A 26,397-nucleotide genomic window follows, 5' to 3' on the forward strand; every position below is an offset into this window, starting at 1 on the left:
AAGAATCAAGGTTAACCCCTTCCATACCGGGCATTTTCACCCCCTTCCTGCCCGGATCAATTTTTAGAGCTGTCGCAGTATGAATGACAATTGCGTGGTCATGCAACACTGTACCCATATGAAATCTTTAGGTTTTTTTCCCCCCACAACTAGAGCTTTCATTTGGTGGTATTTGATCACCTCTGCGGTTTTTATTTTTTGCGCTATAAACAAAAGAAGAGCGACAATTTTGAAAACAAAAACACAATATTTTTGATTTAATAAATAAATATCAAAATATTATAATATATATATATTTTAAACTATTTTTTTTTTACTCAGTTTAGGCCGATACATATTCTTCTACATATTTTTGGTTTACGCAAAAGTTATAGCGTCTACAAAATAGGGGATAGTTTTATGGCATTTTTATTTTTTTACTAGTAAGGCGGACGATTTGCAATTTTTATTTTGACCGTGACATTGCGGCGGACATGTCGGACACTTTTGACACATTTTTGGGACCATTCACATTTATACAGCGATCAGTGCTATAAAACTGCACTGATTACTGTGTAAATGTTACTGGCAGGAAAGTGGTTAACCACTAGGGGGCGCTGAAGGGGTTAATATGTTCCCTAAAGTGTGTTCTAAATGTAGGGGGGGAGGGGACTCACAAGGGGAGGAGGCGGCTGTGTGTTCGTCTGCACTGGGAACACACATCGGTCTCCTCACCGCTGAAAGGACATGGATCTGTGTGTTCACACACACAGATCCATGGTCCTGCCGTGATTGCAGGCAATCGTGGGTGCCAGGCGAACATTACGGCCGCTGGGCACGCGCACCGGGTCCCGAGCAATGCGGCAGGGGCGCGCGCCCCCTAGCCACCCAGGACGTTATACGACATCCACTCGGAGGAAGGGATGGTTCCCCGCCGACGTCATTTTACAATGACTCGGTAGGGAAGGGTAAAAAAAAAAAGTTTAGTACTGCTTTAAAGGATATGTTAACCCAACATGTCATATTGCTGATATGTGCCTGCTGCACCATTTACTTGTATTAAAAAAAAAAAAAAAAAAAAAAAAAAAAGTCTCCCACGCTCATTGTATTGGTTCCTTTGTGTGAAATCCCTCCGTTTTCCTATTAAACACTGACCACACTTGGCAAGAGAACACACCATGGTCAGTTCTCTAGATGTGCTGGGAATTCAGCCTGCTCGCCTCCAATGGTCAGACTTGTCCTGACACCAGGCCCCCACCCCCTGTACAGCCATTCACTGGGAAACTCAATGTTCTGCTGTTACTCTCTCTCTTCTTCTTTGCTGGTGGCTAAAGCCGCTGGCAACAATCACATGAAAAATCCGATATCTGGCTGGTTGTACCAAAGTTGATGGATCGATCAGCTTGGGTACAATCAGCCTGCTCATACATGGTTCGAATCTTGGGCGGTTCCTGCTGAACTGGCAGAGATTCCTACCGTCTTTGGCTGGCTTTAGAACACCAACAATGATGGTTACTTTAACATTAGATCCATCAAGAACAGATATCTCAAAATAGATATACCCCGACCAAAGAAAAAACATAGAGGAGAACTGTATGGGAGCAGCTCTGTTTAGTCCCAAGGCTACACATCATGTATTTATTAACACTAAAAAATAAAAAAAATTATGAAATAATGACGATTTAAAATTTTTAGGTTTATTATAAAAAATAAAATATTCATAAAAAAATAGTTCAGAAACATCCAATGTCAATAGTAATATTTTACAGACACGTGTAGATCATTCTAACCTTCTGGCAATATACACCTTATATTGATGCAAGGGCTCCCAGAATGCTTTGTGCTGCCCCTTTCAGTGTGTCAGCGGCAGTATTTGTCTCTATGGTGGAACAATGCCCGAGCTCGTCTGTGGAGCGATTTCTATCTCTTGGCTACTGGATGCCACAGCAGTACGAGGCGGCGGTTTGGGCAAGTGAATGGCAATGTGACTGTTAGAGGCCATGTGCTCCTTTAAGTACTCTCCCCCCATCTCCTCGTATTCTTTCCTGGTTATCCAGCCTTCATCCACCTCCCAATTCTGAAGGGCCCAATCAGAGGCTCCATGCCAAGCATCAAGGACAGGGTTTGCAGCCACCGAGACCTGAAACGAACAGTAAAACTCAATTACATAATGTTCTGATGCAAGGATTGTACAGTTTACAGAGTATTTAAAAGGTTAAAACCAAAAACACGGGAAGTGATTTACTGTTGTGTCAGTTTTACACAAAGCCTTGAAATCTATGGCACTTAGAGAAAGGTTCATGAATTTTATTTTTATTTTTTAAAGACTCATATTTACCTAGGTGTATGCAGCATCGCTCTGATGGTGCATCTGTACCCTGCCGGCTCTAATGCCGCGTACACAAGGTCGTTTTTCGGCATGAAAAAAACGTTGTTTTTCAGCACGTCTAAAAAACGTAGTTTTCCCAACTTCATCATTAAAAACGACGTTGCCCACACACCATCGTTTTAAAAAAAATGATCTAGCAAAGCGCGGTGACGCACAACACGTACGACGGCACTATAAAGGGGAAGTTACATTCACCTTTGGGCTGCTTTAGCTGATTCCGTGTTAGTAAAAGACGATTTGTGCTTTTCTGTCTGTTACAGCGTGATGAATGTGCTTACTCTATTATGAACGGTAGTTTTACCAGAACGAGCGCTCCCGTCTCATAACTTGCTTCTGAGCATGCGTGGGTTTTTAACATCGTTTTAGCCCACACACGATCATTTTTTTACAACCCGAAAAACGACACTGTTTAAACCGACGTTAAAAAATGCAGCATGTTCGGAAAAAAAAAATTTGACGTTTTTCAGAACCTGAAAAATGATGTGAAGCCCACACACGATCATTTTAAATGACGTTTTTGAAAAACAACGTTTTTTTCATGCTGAAAAATGATCGTGTGTACGCGGCATTAGACTGAGGACTGAGCAATGAAACACCACTGATCGCTCAGTTCTCAGTGCTCCGTGAGCAAAGAGCTGGTGACTGTCAATCACCGCTGTCTGCTCTGGCCCCCTCACCACGCTCACTGGAGCGCTGGGCTGTGGGAGTGGCTGGCCCAGGCTCTCAGTGGCTCTCTGAGAGGCTGAGCCAGGTACCAGTCCAGGGTTCTGGGCAAATCCCTACCATATGATCGCGATCTTTCCCCAGCCTGGACCGGCTCTGACGTCACCCGACAGTGGGCTTTAACCTGCTGTCTGCTGAAAACAGGTCATAGGAGTGCAGAACAAACTGCACTCATGTGATCCACAGGAGAAGTACAGCTAAACCAGCTTTAGCTGTACTTCTCCTTTAAGTAAGAGAGATATAGAACTTCTAAGAATGGTTTTACTGTTGTCTGTGACTTCCTGTTCCAGTGACGAGGCATTCCCCATTTCTTTTAGGAGAGCCACAGGTAAAGAAAGAGAGGCTAAATAAATTGAGTTATTATTAAAGGAGTAGGAGGGGCAAAGCTCTTTGGCCCTCCTACTCCTGGGCGTCATGAGAGGACATTTTGTTCTGCACTCATGTGACCTGCATTCAGCCGACAGCGAGCCGATGTCACATAGTTGGTCCAGACTCTGAACAAATCTCAACTTTAAAGTAGGGATCCACCCAGATGTCTGGACTGGCAGCTGGCTCAGCCTCTCAGTAAGCCGCTGCCAGCCTGAGCCAGCCGCTCACTCCTCCTCCACAGCCCAGCTCTTCAGTGTGCGCTGGAGGAGCAGAGCAGAGAGACGGTGACCGACAGCAACAGGCTCTCTGCTCACTAAAGGCCAACAACTGAGCGATTAGATCAATTATTGGTCATCGGACCGATGCTGCAGCCACCTAGTTGAGTATGAAGGTTTGTTTTTTGCTTTTTACAATCCTGAACTTCTCTTAAAAGGTATAATCAGGCATTCTCAACAGAGCAGCTATACACAGACAAGTAAACATTTTACAAAGGACCTGCTGGCTGGCAACGTAAAAATGAACTATGCATAATCAATATTTATTTATTTTGGGGGGTGTCAAACCCCCCCTCCCCCCCAACAGCACCTCCCCCCTTCACTAGGCAGCGCCTCCTGTGTCCTCGCCTTCATGACGGTGGCTTCCCCTCTTCCTAGGCATCCAATAGGATTGCCCGTCCTTTCAGCCAATCGGTTGACAGGTCTCAAGACCAACTTCCCGATTGGCCGGGAGGAGGATTAATAACAAATATTAATTTGCTATTGTAACACACCTGGTTGGGCTCGGTTTGCATTCTCTGTGCCCCGAGCCCTGCAAGGGCCCTTGCTGCCCAACATCTAAAACACACATTAGCAGCATTTGGCCTAACAACCAGCCCTATCTGCGCACTCATACCTGAAACGTGGAGCCAAACGGTCTCATCATCAGCAGCTCTTTCTCCATGCGGGTCTGGATTCCGGGGTACATCACGTTACCTCCTGTCAGAAAGACATTCTGCACCAGCTGCTGCTGTATTTCCTGGGGATACCTATCACATAAGGCAATAAATCAGAATACTACTCACTACTTATAGATGCTTAAATGCGAAGGCCTCATACACACTGGACATTATAAAAACGCCAGAAGCTTTAGCTGCAGAATGCCACGATAACAACATATTTTTTTTTTTTAACATTTTTCATCAGCGTTTTTTTTAGCTAGACTATACTCCCGCAAAAGCCAATGGCTCAAAAATGCTCATAAATGAAGAATATCTGCGTTTTCCAGCGTTTTTACAGCTGAAAAACTCCTCTTTAAACCCACTAATTCTGGGGGTGGGGGGTGTTCAGAAAACGCCCCTGCCAAAAACTGCTGATAAAAGCCTATGTGTGGATGGACACATAAGATAACATGCTGGGGAGTTTACTGGCTGTAGAAAAAAACGCCTGATGCCAAAAACAGCAGCTGTATAAATGACCAGTGTGCATGAGGCCTTAACGTTAAAATATATAAAAAAAAAAAAAAAAAAAATCTGGAGGAAACGCCTGCAACCATGATCACTGGTGTATCAAACATATGATCAAATGCTGGGGCACCAGTCACATGATCTCAACTAAAGGTGCAAAATGGACAGATGTGCAGGGATAGCTGGACAGTCAGCAGCTATGACCGTTAATTAGACCCCTTTCACACTGGGGCGCTTTGCAGGTGCTACAACGCTAATAATAGCGCCTGCAAAGCGCCTTGAAAGAGCCACTGCCGTCTCTCCAGTGTGAAAGCCCTCGGGGCCCTAGGGGCTTTCACACTGGAGTGGTGCGCTAGCAGGATGGTAAAAAAAGTCCTTCCATCAGCATCTTTGGAGAGGTGAAAAAGTGGTGTGTATACCGCTCCTGCCCATTGAAATCAATGGGCACGGCAGCTATACCGCCAGCTAAGCGTGCCTTGTGGTGGTTTTAACCCTTTCTCGGCCGAATACGACGGTAAAGCGCCTCTAAAAATATCTGCACTTTACAGCCAACGCCACAGTGTGAAAGGGGCCTTACTGAACTTGCAAAACCCTGTCTAATAGCAGATGTCACACAATGCCTGTTACCTTTATTACACAGAAAATCTCGCCGTTTTAGTGCCTATACCAGGGATAGGCAACCTGGGGCCCTCCAGCTGTTGTGGAACTACATTTCCCATGAGGCATTGCATGGCTGGCAGTAACATATACTCCCAGAGACATGCTGGGATTTGTAGTTCTGCAACAGCTGGAGGGCCCCAGGTTGCCTATCCCTGGCCTAGACCCTGCCAACTGCTATTGTGAATATATATATATATATATAAATATATATATATATATAAATATATAAATATATATATATATATATATATATATATATATATATATATATAAATATATATATATATATAAATATATAAATATATATATATATATATATATATATATATATATATATATATATATATATATATATATATATATATATATATATATATATATATATATATATATATATAGTTGTCCCGATACCACTTTTTTAGGACCGAGTACAGGTACCGATACTTTTTTTCAAGTACTCGCCGATACCGAATACCGATACTTTTTTTTAAAATATGTCCCCAAATGCAGCCATGTCCCCCCACATATGCAGCCATGTCCCCCCACATATGCAGCCATGTCCCCCCACATATGCAGCCATGTCCCCCCACATATGCAGCCATGTCCCCCCATACCTAGATGCCGCCGCATGGGTTAAACAGCGTGCGGGGAACATCACAGCTTTCATTTGAATAGCTGTAGTATTCCCCGCAGCGCCGCGTATAGACACTCCCCCTTGCTCGGGATTGGACAGATCAAGAGCAAGGGGGAGTGTCTATACGCGGCGCGGCGGCAAATACTACAGCTATTCAAATGAAAGCTGCGATATTCCCCGCACGCTGTTTAACCCATGCGGCGGCGTTGTTGCGGTATGCGACGGGGTCGGCGGCGGCATTCGTTTCGACGGCGGGGGGTGGAATTTGCAAGTATTCTATTTATGTATCGGGGTATTTGCGGGAGTACAAGTACTCCCGCAAATACTCGGTATCGGGACAACCCTAAAATATATATATATATATATATATATATATATATATATATATATATATATATATATATATATATATATATATATATATATATATATATATATATATATATATATATATATATATATATTTAAAAAAAAGGTAAAAATAAGCTTTACTTCTAAGAATCTGGGAATCTGGCTGACGATCTATTGTAGAACAAAATATATATATATATATATATATATATATATATATATATATATATATATATATATAACTGTAATTTAAATTTCTCCATCAGCTCATCCCCCACAGTTATTACCTTTTGCATCACTTGACCCTCCCTTTTAGATTGTAAGCTCCAATGAACAGGGCCCCCCGATTCCTCATGTACCAAATGATATTGCAATTGTATCGCAACTGCCCCAACTTTGTAAAGCGCTGCGCAGACTGTTGTCGCCATATAAAATCTGTATCATAATAATTTATAATATTCCTATAATGTTGCGCTCGCCACTAAATAGCTAAAGCAAATCAAGGTGTGATCATTTTTTAAAGTATACTACTGGTGTTCGCACTTCCAATAAGATTAACACATTTGGTTTCGTGTTGAGCAGAGGATTAGACATTTTTGTATTGTTTTGGTAAACTGATCCTTTGTGCAGCTCCAACATTTTCCCTTAAGATGACGGGACTTACTGGTCTAGCATGTGCTGCATGGTCTCTGCCAGCCCAGCCTGATCTTCCCCAATTAGCGAGGGCTGAAATATCACCTCTGGCACACGAATCCTTTCTGTGCCCAGGTACATCTGGTGGTACTCTGCTATATTAAACATGGCCTGGCAGACGATAAAGATGGATTTAGACAAATCTTAGAAAGATCGTAATTGACAGAAATATATTCTTATAAAAAAACTTTGACTACCTGAACACTAGGCGCTGTTTTCTCAGGTTCCACCTGATCCTCTGAGTAAAGAGGGTCCGATTCCATAATCCCTTCCATGTCTTCTTGCTCTCCTCCCAGTGGTTCTGGCGTCTTTAATACACAAATAAGAAATGGGCAAAGTGAAGTGAGCACACAACCAATCAGCAATTGTCTCTCATCGCTCAATCCGACAGCGAAGTGTGGCTAAAAAGGTGAAAACTCATTGGTTTCTATGAAATATTGCAATGCCAGGAACTAGAAGAGATTGATTCAGTAGCAAAAAGTAGCATGCAAAGTGCTGTTTGGTAACAGCCAATCAGAATTCATTTTTTACATTGATTCTGAGGCTTCAATCAGATAACAAAACCTCAAAAGCAGGCTTAGAGGGTTATTTACTAAAGGCAAATCCACTTTGCACTACAAGTGCAAATGAAAAGTGCAATGTGCACTTGAAATTTCACTGAAAGTGAAATGAGGGGAAGCTCTGCTGATTTTATCATCCAATCATGTGCAAGCTAAAATGCTTTATTTTCCTTGCATGTCCCCCTCTGATCTATAGCGACTGCACTTCCAAGTGCACTTTGCCCTTGTAGTGCAAAGTGGATTTGCCTTTACTAAATAACCCCCTTAGTCTGCAATGCTTTCCGTTTAGGTAAGGCCCCTTTCAGACTGGGGCGGGAGCCGCGGTGGCGGTATAACGCCGCTAAAAATAGCGGCACTATACCGCCGCGGGAATCAGCTGCTAGCGGTGCGGCATTAACCCCCGCTAGCGGCCGATAAAGGGTTAATACCGCCCGCAATGTGCCTCTATAGAGGCGTATTGCTGCGGTTTCCCATTGTTTTCAATGGGAAGGAGCAGTATACATGCCGCTCCACTCATCGCTCCAAAGATGCTGCTGACAGGAGATTTTTTTGTCTCCCGCCAGCGCATCACCTCAGTGTGAAAGCCCTCCGGCTTTCACATTGAGTCTGCAGTGGAGTTTTTCAGGCGGGATAGCAGCGCAATTTTTAGCGCTGTACCGCCTGAAAAACTCCTCAATGTGAAAGGGGCCTTAGTAATAGCGTTCTGGAAGTCCTTTGTCATATTAAATGTTGTTTTTAAACTCTGACAAGACTGGGCCATGTCACTATATAGAAAGACTGGCACCTAGTGTTTCCCACCCATACAAAGTGAGGGGTCTCCCAGGGTGGAAAACTTGATTTTCAGTTTCCTTAGGATATTAATAAACCCTGATCTGGGTCCTGAAGCCCAGAGACTTTGTAGAGCCTTGGGAGGGATGAAGCCCCAGAGCCCGAGTCCATATTTTTCAAGCACACAGATCGCGCAGGGTATTAGGATACTGACTACAATTCATGGCTTCCCTCTCTCCAGGAGTCCACGTGGCTACAAAAGGAGCAGCTAGAGCCGTGGAGTGTGTGTACAATAGTTCTCAGTGCTGTCTAAAGGAACAGACAAGGACCTAAGTTTGAGGTCAGAGCAAGTAAAAGCCACAAGGCTGCTGAAGTATTTTGATTGCCTATGGAAGAGAAATGCCGAATAATGCCTATGAGGGTAGCCCCTTTGTGTGCCTGGTACTTATTTGTAATACGTGGGCAATAAAAACCCTTAGGGGGAAAGAAAGAAAGAAAGAAAGAAAGAAAGAAAGAAAGAAAGAAAGAAAGAAAGAAAGAAAGAAAGAAAGAAAGAAAGAAAGAAAGAAAGAAAGAAAGAAAGAAAGAAAGAAAGAAAGAAAGAAAGAAAGAAAGAAAGAAAGAAAGAAAGAAAGAAAGAAAGAGAAAGAAAGAAAGAAAGAAAGGGAAAGAAAGAAAGAAAGAAAGAAAGAAAGAAAGAAAGAAAGAAAGAAAGAAAGAAAGAAAGAAAGAAAGAAAGAAAGAAAGAAAGGGGGAAAGGGAAAGAAAGAAAGAAAGAAAGAAAGAAAGAAAGAAAGAAAGAAAGAAAGAAAGAAAGGGGGAAAGGGAAAGAAAGAAAGAAAGAAAGAAAGGGGGAAAGGGAAAGAAAGAAAGAAAGAAAGAAAGAAAGAAAGAAAGAAAGGGGGAAAGGGAAAGAAAGAAAGAAAGAAAGAAAGAAAGAAAGAAAGAAAGAAAGAAAGAAAGAAAGAAAGAAAGGGGGAAAGGGAAAGAAAGAAAGAAAGAAAGAAAGGGGGAAAGGGAAAGAAAGAAAGAAAGAAAGAAAGAAAGAGAAAGAAAGAAAGAAAGAAAGAAAGAAAGGGGGAAAGGGAAAGAAAGAAAGAAAGAAAGAAAGAAAGAAAGGGGGAAAGGGAAAGAAAGAAAGAAAGAAAGGGGGAAAGGGAAAGAAAGAAAGAAAGAAAGAAAGAAAGAAAGGGGGAAAGGGAAAGAAAGAAAGAAAGGGGGAAAGGGAAAGAAAGAAAGAAAGAAAGGGGGAAAGGGAAAGAAAGAAAGAAAGGGAAAGAAAGAAAGAAAGAAAGAAAGAAAGGGGGAAAGGGAAAGAAAATGAAAGGGGGAAAGGGAAAGAAAAAGAAAGGGAGAAAGGGAAAGAAAAAGAGAGGGAGAGAGGGAAAGAAAGAAAGGGGGAAAAGGAAAGAGAGGGAGAAAGAGAAAGAAAGAAAGAGAGAAAGAGAAAGAAAGAGAGAAAGAGAAAGAAAGAGAGAGAGAAAGAGAAAGAAAGAAAGAAAGAAAGAAAGAAAGAAAGAAAGAAAGAAACTGGCCCAAGCCCTTAAAGCGGACCCCCACCCCTCCCTAAAATCCACATCTACACGCTTCTCTGCATGCTGATGTGAAATTGTTGTCTTTTGTAAATGTCCTTTATTTTTCCTTTTGCCCAACTTGTCTTCCACTTTCTGGCTTCGCCAAAAGGAGTTGTGACAGAGCCCAGATGCCCCCTGGGAAGTCAACGAAACCTTTGCCTTCAGGAAACACTTGTATCTAAAGTACAAGATCTTGAAGTATTGTCACACTGCACATGTGCGAGATGCAGCGTATGTGTAAAAGAATAAGTGCATCGCTCAATACCTTGTATAGATATGGAATATGAACAGAAATGTGCAAATAGATCACTTAAAAGTCCACATAACATTGATATACATAAAAAAAAAAAAAAAAAAAAGACTAAAGTTCACAAAAAATAAAGTGCATCACATAAAGTCCATAAGAAGATGGGAAAAATCTGATGCGCTTCACAATTTCAAGCGGAAGAACACCCGAGTGTTTAGAAAGTCATCAGCAGTAAAACTCATGAAACGGTGCGCCCCATCCAGATAGCACATACTGCAGATCTTTATCAGATCCGATTGTCTCTTGTTATTACAGATGGTAAAACAGCACTTGAGGGGTTAAAGTGGATGTAAACCTGATTTATTCATTTTTTTATGTCATAATGTAGGGCAGGGATATGCAATTAGCGGACCTCCAGCTGTTGCCAAACTACAAGTCCCATGAGGCATAGCGAGACTCTGACAGCATCAAGCATGACACCCAGAGGCAGAGGCATGATGGGACTTGTAGTTTGGCAACAGCTGGAGGTCCGCTAATTGCATATCCCTGATGTAGGGTATACGATTTCCTATAATTTCCTATCATCTGTGCCCAGTCTTGCCACATAGAGTTAATCCAGCTCTGAGCAATCCTCTTTTATTGTTCAGTGAGATAAAACAGACTTACAGAGAAAAACTTTTGTCCGTTCCGCCCCCTTGCTGTGAGTGACAGGTTATTTACATATCTCATGCACTAGCCTGGAGACAGGCACATCCTGTGCAAAAAGTTCACAATTGACATCCCTCTCTTCCCTCCAGCTCTCCCAGGATTGGCTGTATTTACTGTGTTTTGACTGGATGTTTCTCATAATGGGGTGTGATCCACAGTCCAGTGCGATGAGGAAATGCATGTATAGTGCAGTGAAAACACAGAACAGAAAGCAGAATATACACAGACAAGTGATCTGATTGTTATATTGCAGTGTGTGTGCGTGTGTGTGTGTCTGAGGTCACCTGATTACAATTGCAACATCAGGTTATTTACATATCTCATGCACTAGCCTGGAGACAGGCATTATTTGTTTAATTCCCACCCCCTTTCTGAAGTCATGTGGTTACTTTTCTGGATTTTGACTCGATGTTAGGGATCATTTAGTGCAGTGGTTCTCAACCTGGGGGGTCGGGACTCCCTCGGGGGTCAAATGATGATTGGCCAGGGGTCACCAAATCCTGGGCTGTTCCTGAAGCCCGCATCACTCTCCCAGCCTTTTTGGAGCCACCCAGCAGGGCTATCCCTAGAGCCCGCAGTTGTCCACTCGGCCTTTTCGCAGGTCACGGCATGGCTGGGGGGCAAAGACTAGAGGTCAGCTGACTGGCGAGGAATGTGAAATGGGAGGGGCTGGAGGAGACCCTATCTCCTGATTTTGGCATAGGTGTCACTGCTACGAGACACCACAAAGTCGGAAACACAGTGAAGCCGGAGACACAGTGAGTGACACTACCTGCGATTATAGTTGCCATTAAAAGGACTCAGGGAGCGCTAAATGTCTGTGGGTTAGGGGCACAAATTACTTTTCTTGCCTTTGGTGCTGACAACCCACACTACAAAAATAATTTTACTGTTAGGGGTCCCCACAACTTTGGAAATTTTATCAAGGGGTCACAACACTAGAAGGTTGAGAACAACTGATTTAGTGTAAGGAATAGACAAGAGAAAATGCATGTTGACAAGGGGAGTGTAGAGGAGGGCGGGGAGTTTACTGACATCACAACTCCACCCACCGAGCTCCAGACAACAGACTCACCCACAGAATCCACAGTTTTTCGGGTCTCATAACAGACAGAGGGGAAACATTTGACAGGTAAGGATACATGCAGGAGGCATCTATATCCTTATAGATCAGCACTATGGCAGCACTTTAGAAAGTGGGTGGGTTTACATCCACTTTAAGGTCTCCCGTCAACCTGCAGGTCTCCTTCGCTGAGCCAGTAAGAGGTATGCAGCCACCATTTCTCAAAAGGTAAGACAGAAGAGGCGATCTTATAGTGTAAAACCGTAAATTATTAAAACAAGAACTAAAGTGCACAGTCACAATAAATACATAGGGGCAGATTCACATAGAATTAGATCGGCGCAGCGTATCAGAGATATGCTACGCCGCTGTAACTTACATTTGGCTGGTTCGAATCCTGGAAGAATTTGCGCCGTAAGTTACGGCGGCGTAGTGTATCTCTGGCGGCGGAATTCAAATCGGCGATTAGGGGGCGTGATTCATTTAAATGAAGCGCGTCCCCGCGCCGAATGAACTGCGCATGCTCCGTTTATAAATTTCCCGCCGTGCATTGCGCTAAATGACGGCGCAACAATTAATTTTTTTAACTTAAACGTGATTTACGTCCATCCCGATTCACGGACGACTTACAAAAAAAAAAAATTCAAATTTCGACGCGGGAACGACGGCCATACTTAACATGGCAATTCTAACTATACGCAGCAAAATAGCAGCTTTAACTATACGCCGGAAAAAGCAGACTAGAGACGACGCAAGAGAATGCGACGGCCTCGCGTATGTTCGTGGATCGTTGGAAATAGCTAATTTGCATACCCGACGCGGAAAACGACGTGAACGCCACCCAGCGGACGCCAAAGTATTGCATCTTAGATCCGAAGGCGTACACCTGTCGGATCTAACCCAGATGCCGTCGTATCTTGTTTTGAGGATTCAAACCAAAGATACGACGCGGGTAATTTGAAAGTACGCCGGCGTATCAGTAGATACGCCGGTGTACTCTGTCTGTGGATCTGCCCCATAGCCACCAGGCCTTAATCTATATAATATATAGGAGTTTCACTTTTTGAATTAAATTACTGAAATAAATTTACTTTTTAATAATATTCCAAAACTTTCGAGATGCACTTAAATGTTTAAAAAATAAAATCTCTCACCTGTGGTTTGCCGTCTATGGTCTCCCCCAGGACCCGCTGTCTGCCCTGCTCAACAGCTGCATTAAGTTTGTGAATGTACGATTGCAGCTCCTCTGCAGAGTCCATATTCAGCTCCACCAGGGCTTTGTGGAATTGGTCCAAATGTCCATCTTCCAGAAGCTCCTATGGATAAAAGAGCAACCTCGGTTTGCTACAGATGCCAGGATTTGAAGTGCACACCAGCTCAGTTCTCCCATTTATATCAACGGAGTTTGTAGTAATGACTCTAGAGTCTAGACTGAAGTACGGAAACTGTGAGGAAAATTGAAATATAAAACACTGCCTGTGGCTGGTGCAATCAAAAGTTGGGCAATGTAAGGAGGGACCATGTGCCATCTGTGATCTGATTTTCTGGTAAATTAAAGGGAGGGAGTTTGTGGGACCCCCATACTATTTTTGTACTTTAGAAAAGAAAAATTAAAGGCATCATAAAAAAACTAAAATTAGACAGCAAATGAAAAGATCAGTCCACTCAAATGTAATATTTTAATGTGGAGACTGGTAGGCTTATGCTGGCCATACACGTATACATTTGGCCTAATCTCCTGGTGCTGTGCCCATCTTTGCGTCTTATTTTGTCCCAGCGCTGTGCCCATCTTCAGTCTTATCTCCTGGTGCTGTGCCCATCTTCAGTCTTATGTCCCAGCGCTGTGCCCATCTTCAGTCTTATCTCCCGGTGATGTGCCCATCTTTAATCTTATTATGTCCCGGTGCTGTGATACATTCAGTGTAAGCCGTGTAGTGTAACCAAGTGCCGCCTCCTCCTCCTCCTCCTTGACGGAACACTAACTCGGTTTCCCAGCAGCGAGTCAGCCTATCGAGGAGGAGGAGGCAGCACTTGGTTTCACTACACGGCTTACACTGAATGTATCACAGCGCCGGGACATAATAAGATTAAAGATGGGCACAGCCCTGGGAGATACAAGACTGAAGATGTATCACCGCGTCGGAGGACTAGGTTGCAGGTGGGTACAGCACCAGGAGAGATTAGAGTATAAGCTGAGGGGGGCTTTTTCAGGACAAAAAAAAAAAAATATGTGCTGAAAAACTCGGCTTATACTCGAGTTTATACGGTACATTAATTTAGAAATCGAATAATATTTGTCCATTTATTGAATGTTCAAAGAATTTTCATACAGATATTCTCGTTCAAAAATGCATCATTGGATTTGATTGACAGCAGTGGGAGCCAATGGCCGCGCTGCTATCAATCTATCCAATGAAGAGCCGAGAAGCAGTGGGGAGAGCGAAGCGGATCGTGCCCACTGATATTCGGGGCTCAGGTAAGTAAAACAAGGGGGCTAGGGGGCCGGACACAGCAAGATGTTTTTTCACCTTAATGCATAGGATGCATTAAGGTGAAAAAAACACAAAGGTTTACAACCCATTTAAGATCACACCAACAGACTCTCCAAAAATACAGAATTGTTACCAGCACTAGATACCTGCACACAGAGCAATCTCTCCAATCGTTCCTGATCCTGCTGAAGTTTCTCCTCTCGCCGTCGTGCGTTGAGCTCCTGCAGGCGTTTAAGCTGCTGCTGCCTGCGTTCCTGCTTCTCCTCCGATGTGACCGCAGTGCCTAGCAGTTTGGAGGAGAAGGGCAGCTGCATTTTGTGCACATTCTGTTCATAGTAATCTGGGCAACGCCATTTCTTCAGCTCTTTTTTGATAAGCAGAAGGAAAAAAAAAAAAATACATTTTTTTAAAGAACTTATCAAATAGAGATGCGTTTTGTATTTTTTAAATAACAAACATATCATACTTGCCTCCACTGTGCAGCTCGTTTTGCACAGTATTGCCCCGAACGCCGTTTTCTGGGATCCCCGGTGGCTCTTTGGCCTCCACCCAGCATCAGATAACCCCCTCTGGGAAGAGCTATCCCAAGGGGGTTACCTTGCGGGCGCACTCCCGAGTCCAGTATTTGCGTACACAGACCTGAATGGCAGACTCGGCACCTTTCCTGAAACCATGGATCGCAGGAAAGGAATTCACTTACCCCCCCCCCCATCAACCCAGACAGTGCTGACAGGGGAATTCCTCCTGCTCAGCCATTGTATTATCCTGGAGGGGGAAGCCATCACCACCGGGAAAATACCATGATTATTGCTAGGGGCTAACCCAGCCGCTAGCAATAATCACGTGCAAAATCTGTCTGGCTGGTTGTACCCAAGTTGATCAATCAACTTGGTACATTCAGCCTGCCCATACATGGTTCGAATCTCGACAGGTTCTGAGTGGAACAGTCTATATCCGGCCTTAGAAGTTCCTGGTGTGCCTTATGGTATATTAGGCTCTGGTTGGGTGTTCCTGAAATTTCACCAGAGATGTGTATGTATGTATGTATGTATGTATGTATGTATGTATGTATGTATGTATGTATGTATATGTATATAAATAAATAAATAAATATATATATATATATATATATATATATATATATAAATATATAAAGAAACACTAAAATTAGCACCAATTTATATGAAGACGTTTATAGGAATTTTCAGATCAGAAAAACTCTCAGTTCATTACAGAGCAAAATCTATTCCAGGGTACAACCTCAGTTCCTAATTGCTGTTCACCAAAGTGTGGCCAACAGCAAAGACTTACCTTACCTACGCCTCCTGAAGACGTAAACACGAAACGTACGTCGAGGCGGCACCTGGTCACGCTATCCCACGCCATTTCCGATCCTGTTGGTTGCCGTTTTGGAGCTGGTGGAACGCACGCCATCCACAGAGGTGGATGCGATCACTGCTGTCCCCACACATCTCGTTTTTGACAAGCTAGCAGCCCCAGTGCTGGGATACGCACTTTTAAATGCAAGTAGCCACTTGGCTATACTTTTTATATTTGCTCATTTTAATAAACTTTATTACGCTATGGATGTCCTCCATTTCCTATATATATCCTGCCTGCATCTATGAGGAGAAAGGTTTACTTCTATCTCCAGCCAAATTGCATGTGAGCAGGCACAATCCTGCATAAGCGCTGTTTGACTTTCTTTTTGGTTAAAGAAGTCGAATCTTTTTGGTAAGCAGACTACATATTTAATCACTTTGGGTGATATATTTCAGTCTGGTGAAGGATCACATTCTAATCATTTGAAGATATCACCACAGTTGCAAGATTTCTGTTGTTTTTTTTTTATGGACTTTGATTATCACCATCTTGTGTTTCCAAGTTGTTGGGACTCTTATAATTATCATCATTAATCATTTTTTCACAGGTGTATAAGTGATTATTCGCCTATTCACGCTAATTTGAAGTTTATTGGATTTGGTATGTTATATAGTGTGCATTTATATAGGCACACCACTATCACTTAGTACAGCGCCCCCTATATTTCACATATGTCATTAAGAGCACACCACTCTTCCAGGGGACCAGCTTATTAGTTATTTACCACATATTTTTATAAATTGGCACGGAGCACACTCTTTTTATTACCTTCTATATAGTCATCTGGAATGTAGCAGTGCTCATGAAGGATTTCCTCCATACGACTGAGAGTGACAGCAGACAGATGTCCAGGATACTTCAGTTGCATCAGGCGGTGGAGATAGGTCACACCCTGGAATCCTCCAATATTTATACGTTTGCAGTTTTTGCCATCCAGTCTAAAGACAACACACTATCAGTATGTCACTTACACAAAAAAAATAAAAAACATATCTATATTCATACCATCACAAGTCAGGTTACTTCTTCGTGGTGGTCAACATGTTTATTAAAATGAACTGAAGATTTACTATAGCATGGACATCTAGAAAGGTTAGTCAAGACAAAAGCAGTACCCCAGAAAATGTACCCTTTGCCCATAGGTGTGCGCAGCCCATTGCATTAGGGTGTGCACCCCAAAGCTCAAACACATATGCGTATGTGTGCATGTGTATATACAGTATACTGACAGTGTCAGTAGAGAAGTGGACGGTGTCATAAGGGCAGAGATTAGTGTCAGTAGGGCAGTTACAATATTATTAATTTTTTTTTTTTTTTAGGAGAAATAAGGAGAATTTTTTTATTTGGTGAAATATCAGTGGTCTAAACATTGGAAATATGTACCACATTGGGCAATTAGGGTGTGCCCACGCCTATGCCTTTGCCTTAAATTTCTCCGGAGAAAATAGTAGTGCATTTCCTGCCTTATAGCTGTATATCTGTAGTGCAAGATCATCTTAAGCATTGCTGCCTCTGACCTCTAGTCACACATATAGAGTGATATTGGTTATGCCACTACTGTGATACTCACGGTTTTCCTTGCTGGAGAGCAATCTGTACCTGGAGCCATGCAGCACAATAATCTCCCTGCTTCTGTGTCATTCATTCTGTGGACCTAGGTTTCCCCACCTCTCCTGCTATCTTCTGACACCAATATGACTAGTTCTCTGTCCCTATCAAGATGGCCACCCCCACACTGTGACCCAGCATGAAACAAGACATTGTAAGTCAGTAATGGAGAAAAATAAATCTGAAAGGTTACTACAGGTAATACTAACTTATCTCTTGACCTTTGATTGATTGTTGGTATGGTTGTCCTGATACCGATACTAGTATTGGTACGGATACCGAGCATTTGTACTTGGGCAAATGCTCCGATGCTTCACCTGATACCTGGGCAGTCAGGGTGATCAGTGCGGTGGGAGAGTAAGGCCCCGTACACACGAGAGGATCCATCCGCTGAAAAATCTCAGCGGATCGGTTTCAGCGGATAGATCCCCTGGTGTGTACGTTCCAGCGGATATTTATCTGCGGATATTTCCGATTTCCAGCAGATAAAAATTTGTTAGCATGCTAACAAATCTATCCGCTGGAATCGGCTCCAGCGGATCGATCCGGTGGTCTGTACAGACTCACCGGATCGATCCGTCCGAACCCGTCCCTCGCATGCGTCGTAATGATTCGACGCATGCGTGGATTTCCTTATATGACAGAGTCGCGCACGTAGCCGTGTCATCATCGCGGCGACGGCGCGACACGTCACCGCGGTTGAATTCCGCGCAGATTTGGATCCGATGGTGATTTATCCACGGATGTCGTGTGTACCAGGCCTTACAAGCACCGATCACCCTGTATATATTTCAAAGTCTGACAGCCGGCCCGTTGCTCTAACCCCCCCCCCCCACCCCCCTGCAGCTTTCAGCTGCTTTAGTGAAATCAGCGGTGATCGGTGCATGCAACTCTCCCACACACGATCACCGCTGACTGTCCCTGTATCCTCCTCCAGTCCCCCTCCGTTCTGCTGCTGTCCCCCTCCATTCTCCTATGTCCCCCTCGATCTGTCAGGATGGAGAGCACAGGTAGGAGCCGGTAAATCCTGACTCTGTCCATTCACATAACTGAAACATTGTAACCTCCTGTGATTATGATGTCTCAGTAAGGCCCCTTTCACACTGGGGCGTTATTACAGCGTTATTCGAGCAAAGCCTCATCTGCAATCCCAATGTGCTCTTAAAGCACTGCTAAGACCCTAATGGCTTAGGGCGTTTTTGCAGTGCCTCAGTGTGAAAGGGTAAGGCGTTTTTACAGCGCTTTCAATTCATTTCAATGGAGAGGGGCGTTTTTGGAGCTGCTTCAAAGATGCTGCTTGCAGGACTCAGTGTGAAAGGGTCCATTGAGATGCATGGAGAGCATTTTATGAGGGTTTTAAGAGCGCTAATTTTAATGCTAAAACGCTGTAAAAAACGCTTCAGTGTGAAAGGGGTCTTAATGAATGGAGAGGAGCCGCGGTCTTCTCTTCATTCATTTTCAGTGCAGCTGAGGCTGCAGAGAAAGGGACTGGGGAATATGTGCCCCTAGTCCAGGGATATGCAATTAGCGGACCTCCAGCTGTTTCAGAACTACAAGTCCCATGAGGCATAGCAAGACTCTCACAGCCACAAGCATGACACCCAGAGGCAGAGGCATGATGGAACTTGTAGTTCTGCAACAGCTGGAGGTCCGCTAATTGCATATCCCTGCCCTAGTCCCTTTCCCCGTCTCAAAGGGGAGATGTCAGAGGTCTGTTAAGACCCCTGATATCTCACCATAGCCCCCCAACAGGGCTGATAAAAAATAAAAATAAAAAATGTGCAATAAATAATAATAAAAAACACACACACACACACACACACACACACACACACACACACACACACACTCTGACACTGTCCATTTCCCCCCACCCCCTTAAAAAAAAAAAAAAAAAAGGTAAAAGAATAAATAAAAAAATACTGACACATGTGCCACTGTCACATGAGATTAAATACAAGTATCAGTAATCGGTATTGGCGAGTACTTGGGGAAAAAAAAGTATCGGTACTTGTACTCGGTCTTAAAGTGGTATTGGGACAACACTACTTATTGGGCACAGCTCCCGCAATAGATTTCCTCTTCCATGGCTATAAAATGACTGTACTGTTATTTGGCCTTTTTGTTGCATACTGTACAAAGGATGAAGTGTGAACTCACCTGCCATCCAACAGAGGAAGTATATGAGTACAATGGTAGCCAGAAGACACGATGAGACCAGAGGTTGGAAACACATTTTTGTTGCGGTAGAAGCTGTACAGGCCATCAATGCCAAAGGACACTTTGGGAACCTGGTAGCATTCAAAGAGAAGCTCGGACATCATCTGCCGGACATGAAGTGGGTTGCATGGCGCCTCAGTTAACACAATGGGATGGTCAACACAATCCTGTGTAATGAGACAAGCATATGAGTAAGTCATCTGGACCCAACAGCTAAAGTAGAAGGCAAGTCAAAACCTAACTGGGCTTAAATCTACTCCCACCCCAATACCGCAAGCCTCATCTACCCAGTAAAAGGAAAGATGCATATACTTACCGTTTCTGAAGTCGCTCCAGTCCAGTCACTTGATCTCTCCAGCGGTGGCTTTAGTGTATTCACATGCTTGATGAAGGGGCCCTGCGTGGCTCCGAAACGTTGCACTCTCTTTGTGTTGTGATCGTGCAATAAATCATCCGTTTGGACGCTATTTTCCTCATTCCATGGTGTGCTGGCAAATATTTTTACTGTCCAGTGTAGAGGAGAGGCAGTGACAACAGCTGCAGAGTCTGTGCGTGACATCACCCCTAGGCTTACTATGGGGCATCTACACTGAAGCCCACCTTTTTTTGAAGCCCATTAGAGCCTCTGGTCTAAACCCCAATTGAAATTCATGCGTTTGGCGCACTGCATGTGGATTAGGGGACTGGACGCATGGATGGTTACGGTCAGGGTTTGACAAATTTGCTTGGAATCTAGGAGCCAGCTAAAAAAGTTAGGAGCCAGAAAACGCGCCCCGTCCCGACGAGCTTGCGCGCAGAAGCGAACACATACGTGAGCAGCGCCCGCATATGTAAACGGTGTTCAAACCACACATGTGAGGTATCGCCGCGATTGGTAGAGCGAGAGCAATAATTCTAGCCCTAGACCTCCTCTGTAACTCAAAACATGCAACCTGTAGATTTTTTAAAACGTCGCCTATGAAGATTTTAAAGGGTAAAAGTTTGTCGGCATTCCACGAGCGGACGCAATTTTGAAGCGTGACATGTTGGGTATGAATTTACTCGGCGTAACATTATCTTTCATAGTATTAAAAGAAATGGGGATAACTTTACTGTTGTCTTATTTTTTAATAAAAAAAAGGGTAATATTTTCCCAAAAAAGTGCGCATGTAAGACTGCTGCGCAAATACGGCATGACAGAAAGTATTGCAACGATCGCCATTTTATTCTCTAGGGTGTTAGGATAAAAAATATATATAATGTTTGGGGGTTCTAAGATGAAGATGGCAGTGAAAAATTACATTAGAATTGCTGTTTAACTTGTAATGCTTAACTTGTAATACCAACGGCCACCACCAGATGGCGCCAGCGGCCCGCAGTTTGGAGACCACTGCACTTGAACATAAAGATGTAATTAGATTCTCAAGGATTTACACTCAAAGTTGACTGCTCTAGCCCTTTCGAGGTTTGTGCTTCAATCAGCCAGTGGGCTCTGAATCCTCTTGTGCATGGCGGTGATAAACCCTCCAAGCCAGGGTTCGACAAAATCTGGGCGCCAGGTCGCAATTGCGACTGGAATTAGCGACCTGGCGCCCGGGGAAGTGTAGGCCTGCAGAAGACCCCATCCTGTGTCTCCGTGCGCCCCCACCTCCCCCGCGTCGAGCCGGCAGGTAATTGAGGCCGCGGCTTTGCGGCCTTCTGCAGGTCTAAGCTTCCTTCTGGCGCCATCTTGTGGTGGCCGTTGGCATGACAAGTAAACCAGCAATTCTAATGTGTTTTCACTGCCATCTCCTTCCCTCTAATTAGAGCCCCCAAACATTATATATATTTTTTATTCTAACACCCTAGAGCAGGGATCTTCAAACTATGGCCCTCCAGGTGTTCAGGAACTACAATTCCCATCATGCCTAGTCATGTCTGTGAATGTCAGAGTTTTACAATGCCCCATGGGAGGTGTAGTTCCGTAACAGCTGGAGGGTCGTAGTTTGAGGATCCCTGCCCTAGAAAATAAAATAGCGGTCGTTGCAATACTTTCTGTCACACCGTATTTGCGCAGCGGTCTTACAAGTGCACTTTTTTTGGGAAAAAAAATACACTTTTTTAAATAAAAAATGAAGACAACAGTAAAGTTAGCCCAATTTTTGTTTATATTGTAAAAGATAATGTTTCGCCGAGTAAATTGATACTCAACATGTAGCGCTTCAAAATTGCGTCCGCTCGTGGAATGCCGACAAACTTTTACCCTTTAAAATCTTCATAGGCGACGGTTAAAAAAAATCTACAGGTTGCATGTTTTGAGTTACAGAGGAGGTCTAGAGCTAGAATTATTGCTCTCGCTCTACCAATCACGGCGATACCTCACATGTGTGGTTTGAACACCGTTTACATATGCGGGCGCTGCTCACGTACGTGTTCTCTTCTGCGCGCAAGCTCGTCGGGACGGGGTGCGTTTTCTGGCTCCTAACTTTTTTAGCTGGCTCCTAGATTCCAAGCAAATTTGTCAAACCCTGAACTAGAGCACTACGGCTGTCAACGTTCAATAAAAACATTGCCTGACAGCGAAACTACAAGAGGCACGACAGCAACATCCTCTATAAAAACCAATGACTGATCACATCATTACACAACAACACTGGGTTACAGCTGAAGGTTAATCAGCTTATATTTTACCTTTCCTGGTTCCTCCCTCCTCATCAAAATTCTAATGATAGGTTTATATAAAAAACCTTTCCGGTTTCATTCCATACCTTATTTTTAGACTCAGCGACACCATTGGGCCTCTGTGCTTCACTATGCAATGCAGACGGATCATGGGCCATATCGCAAACAATGGCCTGGTCATTAAGGGGGAAAATCTTCCGGTCCTTAAGTGGTTAAAGTAAGACATTTTATTACAGCAGCAGGAGGGGGGACAGAGAGCAGGCTGCAGATGACGGAGGCATGTAAACTGACCACGGTGCCAGGGCTCAGCAGCCATAATACACCGTCGTCAGTTTACACGTCTCAGAGCCCATCAGTTTTTTTTCCTTTCTTAACCCTATGCGTCTTGGTGAAGATCAGTGGCGTCGCTAGGGGTGACGGGACGGGCCACAAGTGGCGGCACGGGTCGGGCCACAAGTGGCGGCACGGGTCGGGCCACAAGTGGCGGCTCGAGACGGGGGACACAAGTGGCGGCACTAGACGGGGGACACAAGTGGCGGCACTAGACGGGGGACACAAGTGGCGGCACTAGACGGGGGACACAAGTGGCGGCACTAGACGGGGGACACAAGTGGCGGCACTAGACGGGGGACACAAGTGGCGGCACTAGACGGGGGACACAAGTGGCGGCACTAGACGGGGGACACAAGTGGCGGCACTAGACGGGGGACACAAGTGGCGGCACTAGACGGGGGACACAAGTGGCGGCACTAGACGGGGGACACAAGTGGCGGCACTAGACGGGGGACACAAGTGGCGGCTCTAGACGGGGGACACAAGTGGCGGCTCTAGACGGGGGACACAAGTGGCGGCTCTAGACGGGGGACACAAGTGGCGGCTCTAGACGGGGGACACAAGTGGCGGCTCTAGACGGGGGACACAAGTGGCGGCTCTAGACGGGGGACACAAGTGGCGGCTCTAGACGGGGGACACAAGTGGCGGCTCTAGACGGGGGACACAAGTGGCGGCACTAGACGAGGGAAAACTTTGCTGAGAGCTGTCATTGGTTGCTAGGACCGCCAGCATGCTAGCAACCAATTACGTCATGTGTTCCCGCCCCCTACAGAGTGCTTCTCTTTTTCAGCTACGGTCTTCTGCTTGCTGACTACAGGGCCTTGTAGCAACACAACTTGTTGTCGGCAGGTCACAGCATCTTGCCATCGTCAGTGCGCCCATCAGATCCCACCCAGCAAGCAACACACCGTGTCAGCAGGTTCGTTTCAAAAGACACCATGTCTTACCGCACCAGGTGACACCAACACCCACCAACACTCGACGGGCCACAAGTGGCGGCTCGAGACGGGCCACAAGTGGCGGCTCGAGACGGGCCACAAGTGGCGGCACGAGACGGGCCACAAGTGGCGGCACGAGACGGGCCACAAGTGGCGGCACGAGACGGGCCACAAGTGGCGGCACGAGACGGGCCACAAGTGGCGGCTCGAGACGGGCCACAAGTGGCGGCTCGAGACGGGCCACAAGTGGCGGCTCGAGACGGGCCACAAGTGGCGGCTCGAGTCGGGCCACAAGTGGCGGCACTAGACGGGCCACAAGTGGCGGCACTAGACGGGGCACAAGTGGCGGCACTAGACGGGGCACAAGTGGCGGCCCTAGACGGGGCACAAGTGGCGGCACTAGACGGGCCACAAGTGGCGGCTCGAGACAGGGCCACAAGTGGCGGCTCGAGACGGGCCACAAGTGGCGGCTCGAGACGGGCCACAAGTGGCGGCTCGAGACGGGCCACAAGTGGCGGCTCGAGACGGGCCACAAGTGGCGGCACTGGACGGGCCACAAGTGGCGGCACTGGACGGGCCACAAGTGGCGGCACTGGACGGGCCACAAGTGGCGGCACTGGACGGGCCACAAGTGGCGGCACTGGACGGGCCACAAGTGGCGGCACTGGACGGGCCACAAGTGGCGGCACTGGACGGGCCACAAGTGGCGGCACTGGACGGGCCACAAGTGGCGGCACTGGACGGGCCACAAGTGGCGGCTCGAGACGGGCCACAAGTGGCGGCTCGAGACGGGCCACAAGTGGCGGCTCGAGACGGGCCACAAGTGGCGGCACTAGACGGGCCACAAGTGGCGGCTCGAGACGGGCCACAAGTGGCGGCACTAGACGGGCCACAAGTGGCGGCTCTAGACGGGGCACATCTCTGCTGAGGGCTGTCATTGGTTGCTAGGACCGCCAGCATGCTAGCAACCAATTACGTCATGTGTTCCCGCCCCCTACAGAGTGCTTCTCCTTTTCAGCTACGGTCTTCTGCTTGTTGACTACAGGGCCTTGTAGAAACACAACTTGTTGTCGGCAGGTCACAGCATTTTGCCACCTTCAGTGCGCCCATCAGATCCCACCGAGCAAGCAACACGTGTCAGCAGGTTCGTTTCAAAAGACACCATGTCTTACCACACCAGGTGACACCAACACTAGTGACGCCACTGGTGAACATTATCACTTTAAGTAAAAAAAATAAAGTCACAAAATTCTGTATTGTCCCCAGAACAGGTATAGAGGGAAATGGGGACATTATTTCTGGAGACACCCGAGAATTCTCTTATTTTGAAGGGATTTGCCTTTACTTCCCGTTTTACCTTTGGGACAGGAAGTGAAGGGAAATCTCTCCAATGGGACACAGGTGGCAAAGATAAACCTGACAGATGTTATACCCTCCCTTACTCTAATCCAAAAATGTATCTTTAGTAGTACAGGAGAAGGGGACACATGACAGCCATGCAGGTCCTACCTGTGACGTCACCCCCAGCCTCTGGAACACGTGATCACACAGCAGCTCCTGCAGCTCCAGGTTGACCGACAGGTTCCTGTCGAAGGGGGTCCGGAGCAGCCAGCGGAGGGGCTCCAGGTTTGGGATGTCATTGCCCACCCGGCTCAGACTGCGGGGCCCGCCTCGGCTCCTGGCCACCACCGAGCGCAGCTGCATATGCGGGCCCAGGCCGGCCCATCCCGCCCGGAGCTGGAAGGAGCCGTTGTCCAGCACCACCACGCCCGCTCCGTCCAGCACGGGCTCAAAGACTGGATCCGGTACGGCCCGGGCGTCTCGGAATCTGTAAACATTGACAGCCGGTCTGGGCGCGGCCATGTTGGACGGGAGGTACGTCCGGAAAGCCGTCCGCCTGAGAGAGCGCGAAGGTTCCGAGGAAGAAGCGTTCCTAGCAACGGTGGCTTTGTTGATCCTTCACAGCGTGAGGCTGGACACAGGTAAGGGAGATAATACCATAAAATGAAGCTCAGTGTTGTCCCCTCCCTCCCCCTTTTTCTGGTCTTTCTTCTCTTTTATTAGTACTTTTATTTTCTGCTCACAATCTCTTCTTGTCTGTCCTTGGTGAGCAACTGTTTACCTTATTACTCTATTAGAACCCATGAAATAATTTTCAGGTAACGCTCCGGGAACCCCTAGACATTTTTATACACAGAATTAGAAAAAAAATGCATTTTACAAATCCCAGGGCGCCACAGATGGCGTGTATTACCTCTAGAAGTGAATGGCTGGGGGCGGCACCAAGGGGTGTCTTGTGGGGGTCACATAATAAGAAAAAAAGGCTGCTGGTTGGTAAGTAGACAGCCCCGCCAGAGTCCTTAGCAACCAGCTGGTTGCCAAGGATGCCTGCATGTGCAAGGCTATTTACTTGTTCTTAAGAAGGTGGAACCTGCCGATGTACTTAGAGGGGTTGTAAACCAGGGTTTGACAAATTTGCTTGGAATCTAGGAGCCAGCTAAAAAAGTTAGGAGCCAGAAACCGCGCCCCCGTACCGCCAAGCTCAAGCGCAGAAGCAAACGCATACATGAGTAGCGCCCGCATATGTAAACAGTATTCAAACCACACATGTGAGGAATCGCCGC

The 26,397-nt window shown here is 45.7% G+C and overlaps 1 protein-coding gene across 2 annotated transcripts; it reads right to left on the reverse strand.

Moving 5' to 3' along the window:
* Positions 1 to 1,654: 1,654 nt before the first annotated feature.
* ACTR5 (actin related protein 5) lies at positions 1,655 to 25,713 on the reverse strand. 2 transcript variants are annotated; one of them, XM_040330453.1, is made up of 9 exons: positions 25,283 to 25,713; positions 19,803 to 20,029; positions 16,803 to 16,972; positions 14,798 to 15,015; positions 13,314 to 13,475; positions 7,437 to 7,547; positions 7,211 to 7,350; positions 4,352 to 4,484; positions 1,655 to 2,119 (listed from the first exon to the last, which is right to left on the reverse strand). In XM_040330453.1, exons 1-9 carry the CDS (start codon positions 25,634 to 25,636, stop codon positions 1,859 to 1,861), a joined length of 1,776 nt encoding a protein of 591 aa, XP_040186387.1. In that variant the 5' UTR covers positions 25,637 to 25,713; the 3' UTR covers positions 1,655 to 1,858. The 2 variants fall into 2 exon arrangements, with proteins under 2 accessions (XP_040186387.1, XP_040186388.1); XM_040330454.1 differs by lacking the exon at positions 25,283 to 25,713 and adding an exon at positions 20,179 to 20,467.
* Positions 25,714 to 26,397: the final 684 nt, after the last annotated feature.

This window comes from Rana temporaria, chromosome 12 (genome assembly GCF_905171775.1).
Source record: "Rana temporaria chromosome 12, aRanTem1.1, whole genome shotgun sequence".
NCBI classification, from domain to species: domain Eukaryota; kingdom Metazoa; phylum Chordata; class Amphibia; order Anura; family Ranidae; genus Rana; species Rana temporaria.

What these genes read in the sequence shown, in the direction of transcription:
- ACTR5 (XM_040330453.1), bottom strand. Translation starts at nt 25,636, where the DNA reads ATGGCCGCGCCCAGACCGGCTGTCAATGTTTACAGATTCCGAGACGCC. An exon ending in AGAGATTGCTCTGTGTGCAG is followed by an intron (nt 13,476 to 14,797) that starts GTATCTAGTGCT and finishes TTTTATCCATAG; the next exon opens with GAGCTTCTGGAAGATGGACA. An exon ending in CCATAGACGGCAAACCACAG is followed by an intron (nt 7,548 to 13,313) that starts GTGAGAGATTTT and finishes TGTGTATTAAAG; the next exon opens with ACGCCAGAACCACTGGGAGG.